The sequence below is a fragment of the Carassius carassius genome, chromosome 45 (assembly GCF_963082965.1).
Source record: "Carassius carassius chromosome 45, fCarCar2.1, whole genome shotgun sequence".
NCBI lineage: Eukaryota > Metazoa > Chordata > Actinopteri > Cypriniformes > Cyprinidae > Carassius > Carassius carassius.
This window is the reverse complement of record NC_081799.1, coordinates 6,647,654-6,661,425: the sequence shown is the minus strand read 5'-3', so window position 1 is coordinate 6,661,425 and position 13,772 is coordinate 6,647,654. Positions and strand designations below refer to the sequence as shown.

The 13,772-nt window shown below is 38.6% G+C and overlaps 1 protein-coding gene across 1 annotated transcript; it reads left to right on the top strand.

Moving 5' to 3' along the window:
• Positions 1–102: 102 nt before the first annotated feature.
• On the top strand, positions 103–12,429 carry LOC132127569 (hsp90 co-chaperone Cdc37-like 1). The gene is made up of 8 exons (XM_059539489.1): positions 103–342; positions 3,374–3,643; positions 5,778–5,874; positions 5,960–6,075; positions 6,179–6,301; positions 9,921–10,094; positions 10,533–10,604; positions 12,159–12,429. The coding sequence occupies exons 1-8, from the start codon at positions 265–267 to the stop codon at positions 12,276–12,278; spliced, it is 1,050 nt and encodes a 349-aa protein (XP_059395472.1). The 5' UTR covers positions 103–264; the 3' UTR covers positions 12,279–12,429.
• The last annotated feature ends 1,343 nt before the right edge of the window (positions 12,430–13,772 follow it).

Here is a 13,772-nt window from a genome sequence, read left to right as displayed (position 1 = left end):
AGTTTTTGTTCTAAATGTTTATTGCTCCAAATATGCTCAAAATGGCCAAACAAATCTAATTTAATATAAAAAATATAACGTTTCATGTGAGCAGCGTCTAACATCACGTGACACGGAAGTTGTCATAAGGAGCTAAAAAGAGGTGCAGAGAGGACTGCTGATGTTATAACCTGAAAATAACTCTCTCTGCTGGCTTACATACTAGAGGACTGTGGGTGTTTGTCGGGTCGTGAGCGATATAAACAGCAGAAGACGTCCGCGGAGATGGAGTGGTTTAGAGGCGGCGTGTTTCAAGCTGAACCGGACCGAAAGGAAACCATGCCCCGCGCACACCCACAAGAGGTACTCACAAAGTTCACGAGCGCTTCAATCACACCTCAATGCCTTGTGCTTGCGCTTTAAATCAATATGAGGTTGTGTTTGATCTTGAAACATATTTTGACATTTTATTTGAAACATTAAAGTGGGCACTTTATTTACACATCTATAGAGAGAGAGAGAGAGAAAATCACTTTTGTAGATGTATTGTGCTAAAATAACGCGTGTGTGTGTGTGTGTGTATATATATATATATATATATATATAGGCTATATAAATGCAAAAAAAGACAGAGTATTCAACATAAATTAGTTAACTCAATGTAAATGATAAAAATTGAATGTATTAAAAACAAAATAGGCCTATGTCATTTATATTTGTAAAATAAATATAACTAACATGTAATAATATAATGCTCAGTTCGTCCTCTTTAAAGGGTTAGTTGACCCGAGAATGAAATACGTCCATCTTCTTCTCACTCTCGAAGCATCCTACTGTAGGTGTGTGACTTACTTTTTCAGAATAATCAATCAAAGTTATAATAAAAACAGTCCTTGCTCTTCCAAGCCATCTTCAGCAGAAGTGAGAAAAAAGTGTTTATTACGTTTGAGATATGGATATTTATCTTACAAAAATGCATGGATTCGCTACATGGGCCTTTATTTACCCCCCGGAGCCTTGTTAGGGATGTTTTATTACAGATGCGCACACTTTATTTCACGTCTTCTGAACTGTTGACAACAAACACCTGCTTACTCCATTGAAAGGCTTGGAAGAACAAGAACAGTTTTTAATATAACTGTGATTGTACAGTCGTGGCCAAAAGTTTTGAGAATTACATAAATATTGGAAATTGGAAAAGTTGCTGCTTAAGTTTTTATAAAAGCAATTTGAATATACTCCAGAATGTTATGAAGAGTGATCAGATGAATTGCATAGTCCTTCTTTGCCATGAAAATTAACTTAATCCCAAAAAACCTTTCCACTGCATTTCATTGCTGTCATTAAAGGACCTGCTGAGATCATTTCAGTAATCGTCTTGTTAACTCAGGTGAGAATGTTGACGAGCACAAGGCTGGAGATCATTATGTCAGGCTGATTGGGTTAGAATGGCAGACTTGACATGTTAAAAGGAGGGTGATGCTTGACATCATTGTTCTTCCATTGTTAACCATGGTGACCTGCAAAGAAACGCGCGCAGCCATCATTGCGTTGCATAAAAATGACTTCACAGGCAAGGATATTGTGGCTACTAAGACTGCACCTTGTGACGAGTGGGGCGGGGCCGAGGGACGTGGGAGCGCGGCCGGTGGAGTGATTGGAGATGAGCTACACCTGTTCGACCCGCCGGTCTCGAGGCCCACGGAGGAGATGGAAGGATATAAAACTGGAGCGACGACAGTGAAGGACGTGAGAGGACCAGGCCTGGGCTTTATTTGAGATTTTGGTTTTATTTTGTGTGCATCAGTTGTCCGTGAGGGGCTGATGCGCTGTTTTGTGTTTATTTTGATCATTAAAGTTTTCCGTTGATTGTGCGCCGGTTCCTGCCTCCTTCTTCCCGATGATTATTAAGGTTTAATTCATTACACACCTAAATCAACAATTTATAGGATCATCAAGAACTTCAAGGAAAGAGGTTCAATTCTTGTAAAGAAGGCTTCAGGGCGTCCAAGAAAGTCCAGCAAGCGCCAGGATCGTCTCCTAAAGAGGATTCAGCTGCGGGATCGGAGTGACACCAGTGCAGAGCTTGCTCAGGAATGGCAGCAGGCAGGTGTGAGCGCATCTGCACGCACAGTGAGGCCAAGACTTCTGGAAGATGGCCTGGTGTCAAGAAGGGCAGCAAAGAAGCCACTTCTCTCCAAAAAAAACATCAGGGACAGATTGATCTTCTGCAGAAAGTATAGTGAATGGACTGCTGAGGACTGGGGCAAAGTCATATTCTCTGATGAAGCCCCTTTCCGATTGTTTGGGGCATCTGGAAAAAGGCTTGTTCGGAGAAGAAAAGGTGAGCGCTACCATCAGTCCTGTCAATGCCAACAGTCAAGCATCCTGACACCATTCATGTGTGGGGTTGCTTCTCATCCAAGGGAGTGGGCTCACTCACAATTCTGCCCAAAAACACAGCCATGAATAAAGAATGGTACCAAAACACCCTCCAACAGCAACTTCTTCCAACAATCCAACAACAGTTTGGTGAAGAACAATGCATTTTCCAGCACGATGGAGCACCGTGCCATAAGGCAAAAGTGATAACTAAGTGGCTCGGGGACCAGAATGTTGAAATTTTGGGTCCATGACCTGGAAACTCCCCAGATCTTAATCCCATTGAGAATTTGTGGTCAATCCTCAAGAGACGGGTGGACAAACAAAAACCCACTAATTCTGACAAACTCCGAGAAGTGATTATGAAAGAATGGGTTGCTATCAGTCAGGATTTGGCCCAGAAGTTGATTGAGAGCATGCCCAGTCGAATTGCAGAGGTCCTGAAAAAGAAGGGCCAACACTGCAAATACTGAATCTTTGCATAAATGTCATGTAATTGTCGATAAAAGCCTTTGAAACGTATGAAGTGCTTGTAATTATATTTCAGTACATCACAGAAACAACTGAAACAAAGATCTAAAAGCAGTTTAGCAGCAAACTTTTTGAAAACTAATATTTATGTAATTCTCAAAACTTTTGGCCACGACTGTATATAAAATATAAACTATATTCATAATAATAATACATACATATTATATAATAAAAACATACCGTATTTATGTGTATTTATATATACGCAAGCATACACAGTGCACACACATATAAACAAAAATCTTTATTTTAGAATCCATTTATTGCGATTAATCAGTTGACTGCATGAACAGCGTGAAAATCAGCATCCCTGATGGTTACAAGTTCAATGCAACTAGATTTGTAATGTCACTGTCATTAAAGATTGAATCTGGTTACAAAACCAGAAGTGATGTTCTTTATAAACGTATGACTCTTCCATGCAGCCTGTAATGGTTTGTTCGAGGTTTAGTGAGCGTTATCTCTCTGTGTCCCATCACAGCCCAGTGTGGAGAGCGTGGCATCTCTGTGCCTGAGTCAGCAGCGCTGTGTGAAGGCCTCGATCGTGTCGCAGTGGCAGCTGGCCGAGGCGCAGGATCAGCTCTGTGGTTTGGAGCTGCACAGCTCTGAGTCTGTGGAGCAGGAGCGCGCTCGAGCCCTGGCCTCCTCCACAGAGCTCTCGCAGACCGAGCAGGAGTGGAGACATAAAGAGAGCTTGCTGGGACGGAGCCCCACTCTGTGCCCAGGGGCCAGCCGAGATGTGTTTGACAAGGTATCTCATCTCTTGTACTTATTAGAGAATTGAGATCTCAGCACTGAGCTCTGAGTCAAAGTATAAAACACACAGCACCATTTCCCCTTCAGAGGCATGGTATGTTTTGGAACAGGGCTAACATGAATAAAATGAATATCTTTACACTTATGTTTGTTACTTTCTTTTGAACAGCTAAATATACACTACCATTCAAAAGTTTGGGTACTTTTTATCATGTCATGTAAATTGAGACATTTAGAATTTTTCTATACAGTGTGGGTATGGAAAGTATTCAGACCCCCTTACATTTTTCACACTTTGTTATATTGCAGCCATTTGCTAAAACCATTTAAGTTTTTTCCTCATTAATGTACACACAGCACCTCATATTGACAGAAAAACACAGAATTGTTGACATTTTTGGACATTTATTAAAAAAGAAAACCTAAAATATCACATGGTCTTAAGTATTCAGACCCTTTGCTCAATATTTAGTAGAAGCACCTTTTGATCCAATACAGCCATGAGTCTTTTTGGGAAAGATGCAACAAATTTTTCACACCTGGATTTGGGGATCCTCTGCCATTCCTCCTTGCAGATCCTCTCCAGTTCTATCAGGTTGGGTGGTAAACATTGGTGGACAGCCATTTTCAGGTCTCTCCAGAGATGATCCATTGAGTTTAAGTTCGGGGCCTGGCTGGGCCATTCAAGAACAGTCACGGAGTTGTTGTGAAGCCACTCCTTTATTATTTTAGCTGCGTGCTTAGGGTCATTGTCTTGTTGGAAGGTGAACCTTTGGCCCAGTCTGAGGTCCTGAGCACTCTGGAGAAGGTTTTCGTCCAGGATATCCCTGTACTTGGCCACATTCATCTTTCCCTCGATTGCAACCAGTCGTCCTGTCCCTGCAGCTGAAACCCCCCCCCACAGCATGATGCTGCCACCACCATGCTTCACTGTTGGGACTGTATTGGACAGGTGATGAGCAGTGCCTGGTTTTCTACACACATACCGCTTAGAATTGAGGCCAAAAAGTTCTATCTTGGTCTCATCTGAGTAGAGTCCTTCAGGTGATTTTTAGCAAACTCCATGGGGGCTTTCATGTGTCTTGCACTGAGGAGAGGCTTCCGTCGGGACACTCTGCCATAAAGCCCCGACTGGTGGAGGGCTGCAGTGATGGTTGACTTTCAACAACTTTCTCCCACCTTCCGACTGCATCTCTGGAGCTCAGCCACAGTGATCTTTGGGTTCTTCTTTACCTCTCTCACCAAGGCTCTTCTCCCCTGATAGTTTAGTTTGGCCAGACGGCCAGCTCTAGGAAGGATTATGGTCATCCCAAACGTCTTCCATTTAAGGATTATGGAGGCCACTGTGCTCTTAGGAACCTTAAGTGCAGCAGACATGTAAACTTGGCCAGATCTGTGCCTTGCCACAATTCTGTCTCTGAGCTTTTCAGGCAGTTCCTTTGACCTCATGATTCTCATTTGCTCTGATATGCACTGTGAGCTGGAAGGTCTTATATAGATCTTATAATCTTATAATCAAGTCCAATCAGTATAATCAAACACAGCTGGACTCAAATGAAGGTGTAGAACCATCTCAAGGATGATCAGAAGAAATGGACAGCACCTGAGTTAAATATATGAGTGTCACAGCAAAGGGTCTGAATACTTAAGACCATGTGATATTTCAGTTTTTCTTTTTTAATAAATCTGCAAAAATGTCAACAATTCTGTTTTTCTGTCAATATGGGGTGCTGTGTGTACATTAATGAGGGAAAAAATGAACTTGAATTATTTTAGTAAATATCTGCAATATAACAGAGTGAAAATTTAAGGGGGTCTGAATACTTTCCGTACCATGTATGTATATGTGTATGTACATATGTGAAATAGCAATAGCCAAAAATACATTGTATGGGTCAAGATTATTATTATTTTATTCCAAAAATCATTAGGTTAGATCATGTTCCATGAAGATATTTTGTAAATGTCCCACTGTAAATGTTTTAATTATTAGTAAATTATTTTAATCAGCTTCAGATGATGCATAAATCTCAATTTAAAAAAATGTACCCTTATGACTGGTTTTGTGGTCCAGTTTCACTTATTATATTATAAGTGTACATATGCCCTTTTTTCTCATTGTTTCCTAGAGTATCATAAACAGTTCACAGTCTTGGCCTTATGAATCCCATCACGATAAGAACATAAGCTTCATCCAGCGTAATGAAGAACTCTTGAAACATTTTGGTAAGTCACGGAGCTTGATTTGTGTGTTTATTAATGGAGATTGTTCATCTGAATGGAGGTTGTCCTCTCTGTTCTGACTGGACAGGTATGTTGAGGAGGTGGGATGATAGTCAGCGCTTTCTAGCAGAGTACCACCATCTCATCTGTGAAGAAACGGCCAATTACCTGATCCTGTGGTGCTTCCGTCTGCAGGCAGAGCAAGTGAGTGCACACAAGCTGTACTGTTTCTGCAGTATGTACTAGTGTGTGCCTCCACGACCTACTACTAGGTCCTGAATATCCTGACTGTCTGGATCTTCTGCAGAAAGAGGCATTAATGGAGCAGGTGGCTCATCAGGCAGTCGTCATGCAGTTTATTCTGGAAATGGCCCGCAACACTCAGCAGGACCCACGAGGCTGTTTCCGTCAGTTCTTTCAGAAAGCTAAAGTAAGTTTTGACATCACCTTCAAACTCTGCTGTGCTTTTCCCAGTGGTGACAATACATTACACATCTCTTACTGTACATGGCTTATTTAGCCAGGGAGGTACAGATACAAGTCCCCAAGTAGGGCTGGGTGATATATCTAATGATATGATCATGCGCATCTAGTCAGTAAATCTGGTTCAGCCGTAGATCACTGACACTGACAATATACGCGATATTGCGTAGCTTGTCAATGATCTACAGCTCTGACTTTTAAATACCTCTCCATTTGAAAGCAGGTGATGGGGATTTAGCGGTAATCACCGAACTAGATTTACTGACTAGATGCGCATGATCATGTCCAGTGTTGAGTACTCGAGCCTTGGACTCGGTCTCGAGACCGTATTTTAATGGTCTTGTTCTTGTCATGGACTTGTCAGGGGTGTGATTCTTCCGGAAAAATCCGGAAAATGATGCTCTCGTAAATCATGCAAAAAAAAAAAAAAGTGCGGGGGTTGGGGGGGACTTTTGTCATGCTTCCATAACATTAATGTTAAACGATTCTGGGCTAACTTAGCAAAGTAACGCCATGTTGGTTATTGCTTACTTCTAGCTAGAAAGTTTAGCAGCTTCTACAAGGCTCGAAATTGCCAACATTTTTGTCGCATATGCTCCTGAAATTTAATCTGTGCGACCTAAAAATATATTTGGGAGTAACGTTATATGCGCGGAGCATATGAACATATCTGTCCACTAATGACACGTCCGATATGCGAACTAATGACTCCTTTGAACCGATTCACTTTAATGAATGCTTAAATCTGATCTGGGTTGAGTTTCCCGATAACGATGTATCTTCGCTCTGAAGAGCGCTCTCTACGTGCAAGATTACAAACGCTCTCCGCAAATCCATGCGCTTTTCCCAAAAACTTTACTTGACATGAACGCGTTCTACGTGCTACTAAAGAGTCGCTGTTCACTCGCGAAATTCATGCTGAAATATAACCTATGGAATCGTATTCTTAACGTTCAACCTAATAATCTTCATCTGTTGTGGATTAGCAATCATAGAAGTCTATAATAAAGCACTGACAAAATGGCTGAACAAAAACACAAGAAAAGAAACCTTTCAATATAGAGGGAAATAAAGATGTTATTTTTAATAGATGTAAAGGACACCATAGAAATGAGAACAAGAAATGCCCAATAAATGGCTAGTTTTCCTGCACGTCAGCAGCAAAAACAGATTTTTTGGAATTCATCCCTGTTTTGCCCAGTCTTTGAAGCATATGTACCACATTACTCCGTTTATGATTTGTTTTTTGTTCAATCATTTAATTTAGATGTGTATTTAATTTTTTCTTCCCTTTTTAATTAATTTATAAATTCATTTAAACAAAAAACAAGTACAATATTTTTAATTTATTATTATACTATATAAATTATGTCACTGTAGGTGTGTGTGGTTGGAGGGGGGGGGTTGGTTGGTTGGGGCTGTCGCCGCGTCATGGTAAGTGCACCGTAAAGTTTCCTGCTTTTTTGTCCTTTGCCAATAACACCTATGACTTGTGTGCATTTTGACTCGGTATTGACTCGGACTCGAACATACTAGGAATCTGACTTATTCCCGAGTCCACTCGAGTCCCAATCAAAATATTTAATGATCATTAGTGTATGTTAATATTTATTTAAATTGATGTATGATTGACATGTTCAATGATTGGTGATTTTCTTGTGACGTGAGATGTTAGCGTAACTTTAGTGCAGAGGCAGCAGGACTCAAGGTCAGGATGTCTCATGAACTTAACACATTAACTTTTTAAAACGTCTGTTACATCATCTATTATTCAGTTTGTATGTAAGAGCCACAAAGAGTTTGTGTGAGGTAAGACTCTAAAAAATAAACATTCTGTGATATGTGGCCTTTTTACCCATAACTGATCATATTTTTTAAACCGATATCAAGTAAATAAAATACAGTGTACATGTTATATTTTTTAGTCCGAGTCACGACCGAGTTCGGAGAGGGTTGAGTCCGATTCAAGATTATTCAAAAAGTTGCATGAACATTAAAATTGGTACCATATTCAAACAGTATATAAAATATATAGGGGTGCGCAATAAATAAATACGATAATTAATGCGCATCTCGTCAGTAAAGCCGGTTATGTAATCAACGGTAAATTCCATCAGGTGTGTGATTTCACATAGAGCAGCTGTTACTACACAGAGCCGTTGATTTGCGCAGCTTGTCAGTTAACAACGGCTGTGTTGAATTCACAGCACAATAAATAAGGCTGCTGCAAGATCTAACAAGGTCCCTTTAAGACAAGTCATCTCACTCGGCTGCCATCTTTCAAACACCGCTCGGGCATACAAGTGCAGCTCCTCTCTTTTTTGAATGGGGAAACATCAAATTCTCCAAAAATGGTCACCAAGCTTACGATTAAATTTCATATTCGAAATCATCAATGAAATCTGACAACAACTGTATCATAAAGTTGTTAATTCTTCTCAAATAGCTTTAAAAAAAAAAGCTTGTTTCTCAGTCTTAGGTGCACATCTCAGAACATTGACTGTTTCTATAGTAACCGGGACTTCAGGCAGCTGCAGTGATGCAGCAATTGGGGATTGGCTCTTTTGCTCAGAAGGCGGGGCTTCCTGCGATTGAGCGGTCATATTGAGCGTTGCAGTTTTCCACATTCAGAACTATACGAGTGACACGTCTTGGGTATTCTATAGTCTTTGGATCTTCGAATCATTCATTCAAGTTCTGCACAGAATTCTCTGTTATAAACAGTGCTTACGTACAGCAGAAAACCAGAAGTATTAATGCTAGCTGTAATGATGTTTTGCAGAAATAGTTGAATGTTATTACATTATTCATTTCAGGGTTTGTACAACCTTTTGAGAGAGAATTTCAAGCATTTCAAAACAAATATTTCTTTATATACTTTACAGCTCTAAAATGATCCAGTTTGAATTGTAAGGATTCTTTGTATTGATATATAATTATTTTGTAACATTATTAATGTCAGTTTAATGAAAATAAATGTATTGTATTTTTATTTTAGTTTTTTTATGCAAAAACATACCGTTATTACTATTTTACTATTCAACTTTTGAGTGGTAGTGTATTGCGATTTCCACAGAAATATTAAGCAGCACAGCTGTTTTCAAAATTGGTAATAATCATAAATGTTTCTTGAGCAGCAGGTCATCATGTCAGTATGAATTCTGAACGGTCATGTGACACTGAAAACATGCGAGTAATGTTGCTGAAAATTCAGCTTTTATCATAAGAATGAATTACATTTTAACACATTAACATAGAAATAAAAGGATAGGAAAACTTTACAAATGTTTAAAATAGAGAAACTCTTACATTGTAATAATATCTCACAATATTTTGGATCAGACATGCAGCTTTTAGTGTAGACAGTCTGAGTGAGTGTCAGTGTTATGCAATGATGTCAGTGACCACTAGAGAGAGACATGACATCACTGACAGCCTGAGGCCAGGAAACAAAGCAATATAGACTATGAGTTCATATTCACACATTCATCCAAACCTCATTCATGTTCGCACTGAATGCATTTTAAATCATTTTTAATGTGGTTTGCTCTTCTCTTCTTTTTAAGGCCGGGCAGGAGGGATACTTGGACGTCTTCCACACAGAACTCAACGACTTTCTGCAGAGAGTTAAAGAGTATACCATGAAATCAAAAGGAGAAACCCCAAAGGATACAGTGCACCAAAACACACCGCCAGGCTGTCAGCTCGACCCCAAGGAGGTTTTTGAGTCTTTGCCACCGGTACGAAAGGTTATTGAATCTGTTTATGTGCTGTAATCAAGATGTTTTTTTGTTTTTTGTTTTTGTTTTTTTCAAACTGTCAGCAAATAACCAAAGCATGTAATACTATTTTAAAATGCAATTTTTTCTTGTGAATTTTCAGCATCATTACTGCAGTCTTCAGTGTCACACGTTCCTTCAGAAATGATTCAAATATAAAGATTTGCTGCTCAAGAAATATTTCAGAAATTATCAAATGTTGAAAACAGAATATTTTTCTTTAAAATTTAAAAAGAACAGCATTTACTTGAAATAGTATTTATATTACGATTATGAAAATGTTTCTACTGTCACTTTTGATCAATTCAGTGTGTCCTTGCCGAATAAAAGTATACTTTTCTTTTCAATACTAGTGTAGCTATCACGAAATCTAAAACGAGTCAAATGTTGACTTTGCAGGAGCTGAAAACATGCATCCAGATGCAGGATATGCAGATTCTTCAGAGCGTGCTGAGCAGCATGAACCCGCAGGTAACACTGTAAAACATCACAACCTGTCAACCATTCTCAGTCAGGTTCTGCTTTGTCTTCTTTTATTATCATTAGTGCTGTCAAATGATTAATCGCGATTATTGCATCCAAAATAAGTTTTTGTTCACATAATATTTGTGTGTACTGTGTTTATTTATTATCTATATATTAATACACACACATTCTGTATGTTTTAAAAATATTTACGTGTATATACATTTTTATATTTATATTATTATATTTTACATATGTTTAATATATAAACATAACATATTTTTCTTATGCATATATATATATATATATATATATATGTATATGTGTGTGTGTTTGTATAAATATATACATAATAAATATACACAGTAAACTAACATATATTATGTAAACATTTTAACATATATTGTGTCCAATTTTATTTTGGATGAGATTAATCATTTGACAGCATTAATTATTTTTATTAATTTTTGAATAATAAATGGTTCTTGGTTACAGCTTTAGGAAGCATACAGCATTGTCTGACCAAAACATGATGGTGTGTTTTAGGGTTATTTTAGGGGTTAAGCACATTTTTCAGGTTCTTAAACATTCCTCATTCACTTTCACTTGTCACCACAGAGAGCACACGCTCTGAACCCAACACAGAAAAGCTGAATGAGAGCCAAGAGACACAGGAAGAATTGCATAATAGCTTTAATCTGCAACAGCATTGCTTTCATCAGAATCCAGGCTGACCTATAATCCCTCTTCCTGCCCTGTAGATCTGCGTGAGAGTGATAGTGCAGATTATTACGGGATAGATCACACAAATATTAAAACATTATGCCATTTATTCACCCTCATGTTGTTCCAACCCTGTATGACTCATTTTCTTCCATAGAAGAACAAATTGAGATATTTTGAAGAATGTTCATGCTGCTCCTTTCCATATAATAAAACTGAATGGGGACCAGGGACTTTCAAGCTCCAAAATGACACAAAGGCACCATAAAAGTAGACCAAACAGCTTCTTACAGTGCCATTAAAAGGTTAAGAGTCAGAAAAATGTTGTTCTTTTAGATTTTATACTTTTTTTGCATTAAATTGACTGTACAATCTTTATAATGTTACAAGAAAATCTAAGGCAGCACAACTGTGGAGCAGCAAATCAGCAGCATATTAGAATGATTTCTGAAGGGTCATGTGACACTGAAGACTGGAGTAATGATGCTGAAAATACAGCTTTGATCACAGGAATAAATTACATTATAAAATACAAAAATAAAATGTAAATTTCAAATGTGATTTTTAACCATTGACTTTCATTGTATGGAAAAGAGCAGCATAACAATTCTTCAAAGTTTCTTCTAATGTTTTGCATGCCAGAAAGAAACTCATACAGGTTTGGACCAACACGAGTGAGTAAATGGTGAAAGAATAAAAAATTTGTGTGTACTATTAACATTTTTGATCATTATGCTGTTCTGTATACAGCTCACTTCCTGTTCCTCATACTGATCTTGTGTTCTGCAAGCGTCTTTTCCTGTTATTTATTAACATCGTCTTTCTCGCTCATAACAGGTGGCAGAATACCACGTGAAGCGTTGCTTGGAGGCAGGACTTTGGACGAATATACCACGAGCTTCCAAAGAAGAGAGTTCAGAAACCAACGAGTGGAGAATGATGGAGAGCTTGCAGTGAAGACTAGCAGTCCCTGACTAAACCTCACTAGAAAAACAGCTTTGGGTCACAGGACAGGAAGAACAAGGCCTGTGCTCGTATCTGTGCCTGGATGTGTGCTGCACTTTATACTGGTTGAAAAGAGAAAGTATTTTAAAGAGATAGGGAACTGTATTTTGAGGCACTTGTATTTTTGTGCACGTTTTGTCACATTTCTGTTGCTAACTTCTGTTTTAGCATTCTGAGTAATGCAGGAGTGCAAAGGAAAACCTCATTTCAGTTTAAATCAAGCTTCTTTTACTCATGTTCTTTTTGTTGTTCTCCCACGTTGGATTGTAATCTACAATGTCCACTGAACATTCAGACCCCAGCTGCTATCTGGGAACTGTTTCATGTGTCATCTGTGCATGGACGCGGCAGATAACAGTCCGCTTCCTGCAGATAGACAAACGACTCTAAGGTGAAGCAGGACCTCCCACTTTGTTATCTTCACGATGGAAATGAGACCTTTGCAAAAAGTTCAAGTAGTACAAGATAAAAACCAGCAAATTAATATTGTTACCTTTCATTTTTGGGTGAATTATCCAAACAAATAAGACTTTCAGAGATGTCATTTTGCCTCACCATCAGCCTGACTTCTGTTGATTTCAGTTATTGCAGTGTGTTTATCACGTCCAGCTAGTGTGCATTGCTTGTGCTACATAAAGAGCATATACAGCAAACCACGATGTGTGTTATATTAAATGATGGCTGTGATGACATTGTGCAAATCTTTACAATCAGATCAAATCCTCAATTAAATCTTTAGACCACCAGTACTGCACAAACAAAAAAACACAAACATTTGGGAGTGGTTGAGAGATATTGATGAGAAAATTGTCCATTTCTTTATTTCTTTTAAGCTACTCACTTAATCTTTACATCCAAAAAATATAAACAGTGTGATGTCTTTATATAAGCATGTTTATTTTTGCATGTTTGTCACACTTTAATGTTTCAGATCATCAAAATAATTTAAATGTTAATCAAAGATAACACAAGTAAACACAATATGGAGTTTTTAAATGAAGATTTTATTATTAAGGGAAAACAAAATCCAAAACTACATGGCCCTGTGTGAAGAAGTGTTTGCCATTGACAAGTCATCCAAGAGGTCACAAGAGCCCACAACAACATCGAAAGAATTGCAGGCCTCTTTGGCCTCCGTTAAGGTCAGTGTTCATGACTCCACCATAAGAAATAGACTGGGCATGGCAGAGCTCCAAAACAAAGACCGCTGCTGAGCAAAACGAACAAAGGCTCATCTCGGTTTTACCAAAAAACATCTTGATGATCCCCAAGACTTTTAGGAAAACACTCTGTGGACTGATGAGACAAAAGTTGAACTTTTTGTAAGGTGTGTATCCCATTACGTCTGGCGTAAAATTAACACACTAGCAAGTCCACCTCTGAATGGCTGAAGAAACACAAAATGAATACTCTGGAGTGGCCTAGTCAAAGTCCTGACCTGAATCC